At 35.9% G+C, this 8112-nt stretch overlaps 1 protein-coding gene across 1 annotated transcript in view; it reads right to left on the reverse strand.

The window, feature by feature from the left end:
* Nucleotides 1-1917: 1917 nt before the first annotated feature.
* LOC115246405 (chondroitin sulfate proteoglycan 4) overlaps nt 1918-8112 on the reverse strand; it is a 38225-nt gene continuing 32030 nt past the window's right edge. The window contains exons 10-12 of the mRNA XM_029825214.1: nt 7595-8112; nt 6890-7296; nt 1918-6671 (exon numbers count right to left, since the gene is read on the reverse strand). Coding sequence (XP_029681074.1) covers nt 4713-6671; nt 6890-7296; nt 7595-8112 — 2884 coding nt within the window. The 3' untranslated portion in view covers nt 1918-4712. The remainder of the gene's footprint in view (nt 6672-6889; nt 7297-7594) is intronic.

Below are 8112 nucleotides of genomic sequence, written 5' to 3' on the forward strand. Positions count from 1 at the left end.
ATATATATATATATATATATATATATATATATATATGTTTAACATTTTGCTCTTTTAACTTATTCCGAGAGAAATAACTTATTTTATTTACAAATCTTTTACACATTGCTTTTGGCAATTCTTTTTTTACATTTTTAAAGAATGGATTACACAATTAATTATTTATTAATTATAAATAGACACTAATTAACATAAATAAAAGCTTATACTTACTGTGAGAGATTATTGATGTCATTAGCAAAGATTATATATATCATTTTTTATTATTTAATAAATATCTAAATTATTTAAATTAAATAATTTAATAAATATCTAAATTGTGTAAATTAAATTGTTTTGAGATTTTATATATTGTTTTTAATATTGGGGCAAGTTTTAAGTAAAGTATATTGCAGTAAATTCATATTTCGATCATTTTCAACATTTACTAAAATATTTCGAATGTTTTATATTTTTACGCTAAATAATTATTGCCAGTTATATTGCGGTGAAGTGTGGCGGTTTCGATACTTCGATAGTTTCCATATTTCGAGAATCGCAACAGCGCTCTTTGCCTAGTAAATTTCGCGATCAATCGTGACTCGGTGGTGGATTGCGAGGTCATTTTCAGATCGCTTCGTATACTTCTCGCGATTATTACCGTTTAAAAGTGAGTGCGGCATGCGAAGAATTATCGAAAATATCGCGAATAAAGTGTTCTTTCTGTGTATCATATGTACAATCGTTATTTATCGTTTCGAAAATAGTAATCTGATATTTCGAATCGCGGTCGGTCATGGAACGTGTCGCGACATATTTTTTTTGCGGTTATTACTGTTTACAGACGAATTTCGCGCGCGAAGAATTCTCGTAAAGTATCAGATATTTGTCATAATCGCTTTTATATGCCAGTATCGCAATATTTTGATATCGACAATATGTGCTTATCTGTGTGTCCGCGAAATCGTACACAATCGTAATCTTCTTTATATAATATATTTCGTGCCGGTTTTTTTTTTCATTAAAATGTAAAGTTTGAAAATTTATGATGGTACACAATTATTGCCAGGTATATACATGCTGTTATTTTATAATTAATTACGTAAATATTATTGAAATCAATATTTTTTTGTATTCTCTTTACCAAGAAATGTTATTATATTTAATTTAATAAACTTTAAAAAAAGTTTAAAAAGAGTTTGCCCGAGTAAATAGACAATTATCGCTGTTCTTTCAAAGCAATGTTTGTTATAGCTATTGTGTAGTGGATACATAACGTAATTTACATGCATAATTTGTGTTTAACAGGTTTCTAATATTACGATGCTGATATCGCAAAACTAAAATCCCGCTGCCGATATCACGATACTGACATTAGGATGCTGACATCACGATGCTGATATCCCGATGCTGACATTTCGATGCTTGTTCTATATCAGGATTCCAGGATGGGAGGCATCTTTCGGTAAGTTTATTTTTCAATGTATTTTAAATAAAAAATTTTATCAACACCGAAAGTTTTATTACATTAATACGATAAAGAAAGTTACGAAATATATATATATATATATATATATATATATATATGCAAATGGGAAACATTATCCAAGATTGTGCAAATATTAGCTAAATTAATATGTCAGTCATGCCAAAATTTGTATCACTTTATATCTATATGTAAATTAAATAAAAAAAGACATTTTCAAAGACATATTTTTATTATTTAGTATATACTTACATATTTCAAACAGATTTTTATATTTTTAATTATATTTGCAATAACAAAAATGATATTAAAATGCAAAAATCTATATAAAATAAATATTTAAAAATATTTGTTTAATATAGATCAGTAATGTACAATAATTAATATAATATAAATGATAACATTAATAAAAGGTAAGTGGTTGTGATATGATAAATAATAGACCGTGTTTATTTAACATCGCACATTCAATTTATTAGAATTAGAAGAGTAATGCATTCAGTCGGCAGGGAAAATACAGTCCTATGATAATTATATATTATAGATTATAGAAGTTTGGCACTCTCAGATCAGTTCACTTTTGGTGGATGTAAAAAAGCCTAACGGTTCGTCTTTAGCATATTCATGAATCAACGAACGGGTGTCTCTTTCTGTCTTTTTCAATAAAACGTCTTTAATTAGAATCTATTAATGCATATGTTATATGAATCCATGGAACGGTACATTCTACGTAGTAGTGTACGCATTATAATATATACATATATATATATATATAAATCGTTATGATCGTTATAATCAACATTCACGTTAGACTGCTTTATTAGATACGCTTCTAAGATTTTAGGGAAATTGCCATTAATCCACTTTCGGCCAGACATTTGCTTGAATTCCCGCGAAAAAATACGAAATTTCTTCTTTGTCAATACATCGTAGTTTTACAATCAATTTGAGTCAATAATAAACCTGCCTTTTCTCTTTTGAGAGAGACGAGGCTTTAAATTACTAGTAGCAGTAAAGTAGGGAGGCACGATGTATCTAGGTCTGACAATAAGTGATACGGATCTTTTGATAAAGAGATCCCTGCTTTTTTTTTAATACTCATTATTATTACTAACATATAGAAAATTTTATATGGCCGTATAATTTTAATATAAGAGAATAATCCCCCATTAGTTTACATGAATTAGAAATTGTACTATTTATTATTCGGTCTGATTAATTTATATAGTTTGATTGACATTGATAATATTAATATTATATTTTTGTTTATATATCGTTGATATATAATTTTTATTTTATAACGGTGTCTAATGCGTTTAGTGTTAATTCTCTTCCTCCCCGATTTTTTCTTTACATAGTTATTTTTGTAAACTAAATGAAAATTTAATGCGGTTCTACAGTGTTCGACATTGGCCGGAAGCGGATCTATTAAGGTTACCGTGAGTTTGCGCAAGAGCAACATAACATAAAATTCTTTTTAAGATTCAACGAACTCGCCAACATACATCTTTGTCAAGAAATTTCTCTGATACTGAAACCGCGCACGCACAACCCCGTTCATCGCTTATGAATTACGAACTCGCCGCGCATCAACGTTTCGTAGTAGGAAAGATCTACTCTCGTACTCGTATAAAAAACGGCTTATAGATTTCGATCGTTACTGATAATTTGCATTTAAGTTACGTTAAATAATTGTATTATTGGCGTCGACTAATAATCTATCGTTCGCTATAGAAACGAAACAGATAATTGTGAAAATTTCATAGGCGATTCTGTGTAATTTAAAGATAATCATCGCGATGAAAAACATGTTGAAAAAAATGATTCGCGGCAATAACGCTATCAATTAATAATTGCTTGATCTAATACTAATTTATGATAATTATTTGACACAATTTTTTTATCTGCTATATGGCATGTTATTAATGAAATAATTCAGCGTATTTCACCACAGCTAAAGTCTTTCACTAAAGCTAAAACGCGCGATATTGCATTGTCACAAAAAGATTGTTTCGGCGACTTGATTTTTTTACGTTTTGAACAGATGTTAACTGGCATTTTACGTTTACTTGCACGGTACGAGCAACATCGAAATAGTCGGAGTAACGATAGAATAAAATGACCGTATGAGAGATTCGTATTGGAGCAAAATAAAAGTTTAACTTGGACAATATACGGCGGTATAAAAGGATATGTCCACACAAACTCGAGTACAGCTAGTATAAATGCATTCATTTGAGTCAAGTGACATTTGCTTTAGTGTCAAGTAACAAGTAACAGGAACATACAAGCGCTCGATTAAATTGTGCGCATTTGATCGTCTTATGATCGACAGTTTGATAAAGTTCTTGTATTATCCTGATTACTCGCGTTTCTATTTTTTTTGTTTATAACTTAGGACAGAGCGAAAGTTCCGCCTTTTTTAAGCCTTAATGCTTCGATTTTATCTGAAATTCATGAGAGCAAAAATCGATAAATGCCATTTTTATAACAATCTTATTGATCTAAATTTACAAAAAGTGTAAAAATGGAAGAAGGTGAAGAACGTAAAAGCGGTTATACGTTTTCTGAAAGTCTGCACTCTAAAACGAGCCAGTAAACCGACGGATCTTTTGCTTATTGTTAGACCAGGATTGAATTTATTGCAAAAGTCTTTAATGAATAATCGATCTGCCTTTTTAATGATCGAATTTATTTCGATCCGCCGGGAGGAAGGGACATAGAATAGATATACGAAAAATCGACGTGTTGTGATTAGTGGAAAAAATGTCAGCAGAGTCAGACATCTTTCAGGCACATTGAGCTCGTGATAGCGGCGATAGTCGTGACATTCAAGGAGATCTAGTTTCCTGTTTATACCGTTTTAGGCTAATAATACACGAGACATTGCGAACTATTTTGGATCGAGAATTATCGATAATTCTCGACCGTTTTCAATCCATAAATCTCCTACAGTCAAGGAGTCCCTTCGCTTTTTTCGATTATAATCGGACGCACCGAAACACATGTCGACGATCACTAAATTCTCGCAACAGCATCGAATGTCATCTCACTATTATTCGATGCATATACGTCTGGCGCGATGACCTCGAATCTCGACGAACGGTTTCCATAAATTCCGTCGCAGATTTCACTTTCCTTAGGCACATTAAGTCCGTGATATCCACGATAGTCTCGATTCTCGCATGAAATACCCCAGAAGACGCTACGGTTTTTTTCGCGTAAACCGCAACGTATTTCTCTCCTGCTAGACCCAGTACTGGTCCCTCCTCAACAACGGGTTCTTCTTGGTCCTTTGAGTTGTGGCCGACTGGCAAGGTAGATCGGAAGTATCGAAGCTACTCCACTCGTCGCCGTCCGCTACCCCATAGGGATACCTGGCGGATACGTCGACCTCTGAGCCGCTTTCCAGAGGACTCAAGGGTATCACTTTACATTGGGGTAACGTTGAGGGCAACACCGGCAGAGGCGTGCTAGCCGTTACACTATTATGATCGTTACCGAAAGGCTTTAAATGCGGGGTAGCAGGCATCAGATGATCCGGCGGTCTGGGAAGCGGCATCACACCGACAGCGGGAGTGGTTTCTGCTTTTTCCTCTTCAGCATGCTTGTATCTGTTGTGCCGGCATCTGATCGTGATAATTACAACCACGCCGAGAAGAAACACGCCGAGCAACATGCCGAGAATTAGTAGATAATCATTGCTCATATTCGGTGCGATCGCCATCTCGCCCTCATGACCGACAGGATCCATCGGACCGCCTAGGGTGATGTTGTCGTCGTCTATGTCGAGCTTGATGCGGAATTCAAAGTTACCTACGGCTGGCTGGAAGATGGACGCCGCAAGAATGAAACTGAAACTGTCCGTGACGCCGTCTATCGACGGTATTTTTCTGCACACCAGATATATCACACCGGAGATAATCTCCTGGTGCGAAAAACGTGTCACTTCCCGTTCGCGCGTATTTCTCTTCTCGCCGGGCGACGAGGAACTCCTGATAACCCTCTTGATCTTGGCGAACTTTGGTTTCCTTACGATAGTATAAAACGGATTGCTCGTCGTTAACTTCGCTAAGGGAGTTGCGTCTAGATGTTGCAAAGTTATTCGATTCTTTTCGCCTGCCAACGCCGTCAATGGATTCATAATAATGAGAGGCGTAACTTTGATCTCGACATGTATATGCTTTTGCACGAAACCGCTCAGTCGCGCCGACAATTCCAAACTGTCGTTTGGCACCGTCATATCCGTTTGCATAAACACTACGCTCTTCGACTGTAGATCGGTCTGCTTGAACATCGACGCGGCGCCGTCCCGCACGTACAACACTCCGAATTTTGGATGTGTCGTAATTTCGTAGATCACCAGATCCTGACGCGCATTCGTATCGAGCTTTATGTCGTTTTCGGAAATGGGCGCCACGTTCGAGCCTTGCTGCAAACTAATCGGACCAGGCACCGTCACATTCAGTCGTATAGGTAAAACGTGGACGTTGAAGACGGTATAAATCGGATTGTAACCACCGTCCCAGACCCTGAAGTAGAAAGAAGCGGCCTGCAGCGTTCCATTATGCTCGTATACCACTCGATTGGAGTCTATGTCGTACTGGGTAAATTTGTCCACCTGGCGTACCTCCGACGTGTTTTGATCGAAAGGTAACAGCAATAATCTACCGAATGTCGGTCCTGAAATCACGTCATATGTGATATCCTGCGGTGGAGTATCGGGATCGGTAGTCAAAAGATTCTCCCGAGTAATGGTCTGATTTTGATTCTGCACGACCGAGATATATGGAGTGTTGGTGACGAGTTTGAAAGGCTGATCGTTAATCGGCTCGATAATGACGGGAATACTGGTGTTGCAAAGTAACACATGACCGGGTATTAAATATAGCGAGAAATAAATGCGATCTTCCAGGGTATCCGAATGATCGTGGTAGTAAGCGATCTTTCCGCCCTCGATTTGCGGTTGCATAAAGGTGGTCACATTCAAATCCGGCAAAAGCATCACGTGCCCGTGACTAGGCTGGTGAACTAATTTCGATAATACCGCTGGATTCTCAATCCCGGCGTTGATCTGTAGAAACGATACGATGCCGCTAATGTTCATAACGACTTCGGCGGAGCCACCCTCCACGACTCTGACGTTTTTCATAGAGATATATCGGTCCAGGCCGCCGCTCGAAACTGATATATCTATTTGGAAAATCTGCGATATAAAAAGACATTGTTAAAAGTAAATAATTGCAAAATTGAGATAAAAATTATCTTTAATTAAAAATCATTAGAAATGTTAAATATCTTATTAACTTACTGAAATCATATAAATAATGTTTTTTGTATACAATTTATTAGACTATAAGATACGCTAATAGAAGATAACGTATTCAACGATAAAGATTAAATGTTTAATTATATTCTCTATACCTGATTTATTAAAGTTCCAGCGAAGTGCGTTTCGACGTCAAACGTAAAAGAGTCATTGGCCGCTAAGTCCATGAATTGCTTGGTGTGCTCATAAATCACTTTACTATTGTTTATATCTTTCTGAGTAAATCGCTCGACCTCGAGCCATACCCCTTCACTTGTCTCCATTATAACTTTGCCTAAATGAGGCCCGTTTCGCACAGTGTATCTAATCTCTCTCGCTTCGTCAGAACACGTCGTTAATAAAAGCTTGTCGGATATTAATTTCTTAGTAAGAGGAAAGACATTAAGGGGCATATTGTGTTCAATGCTTAGACGAACTGGCTTTGTGGTGATTAAGATCGTGTAAAATTCCGTCGTGTGTACGCCATCACTTAATATGAAATTAAATTCGCCATCAGATCCATCTGAAAAAAATATTGCACATTTTCACTTTTTTGTATTGTGTTAAAAATTTGCAATTTTATTAATTATAAAAATGTTGATAAAAATATTAATTTTATTTCCTGAAATGATTTCCATATCAGAAATAAAAATTAAAAGATCTTTATACATTACTTTATATATTTTAATATCAAATTAATTAACCATTTTTATTACTCAAAATTAATCTTATAATTATTAATAGTTGACATTATATTTATATAATTGTAAAAGTAATCCGGTTAGTCACAAATTAATTTCTGAATATTATAATATACTTACTCGTATGTGTAAACATCACTTGCGATTCGTTGATTTGACTCTGCGAGAAAGTATAGATGTCTATTTCGGGTGCAATGGTCAACGAGATGTATCCGTTTCTCACTCCAGTAACATTAAATATTATATCATTCGGGGAGGTATCATTGTCAATAGCCGCCAAGTTTGTTGACGTCAAGATAACGGATCCACCTTGCCAAACGTTAAGTTTAGTTCTGTTCACCAGTACAGGAACCTCGTCGTTAACGGGCTGAACAATGATTGGTACGTCAAACGGCTCGCTTATCTTATCACCAGCGGTGACAACCATCTTGAAGGAATCCCACGAAAATTCGTCCCCGTTATGCTTGTATAGTATGACTCCGGCATTCAAGTGCTTCTGCGAAAATTTCTTCACTTGAGTATTCTTCGTGGAATCGAGAATCGTACCGTGCCGCGGCTTCTCCGTTATTCTATAATCCGTCATTTTGCCGGCGTAATACGGCGTCACGACCAAGAAGTTCGATTCACTTAGCATCACG

The sequence above is a fragment of the Formica exsecta genome, unplaced genomic scaffold (genome assembly GCF_003651465.1).
Source record: "Formica exsecta isolate Colony F162 unplaced genomic scaffold, ASM365146v1 scaffold149, whole genome shotgun sequence".
In the NCBI taxonomy this organism is placed as follows: domain Eukaryota; kingdom Metazoa; phylum Arthropoda; class Insecta; order Hymenoptera; family Formicidae; genus Formica; species Formica exsecta.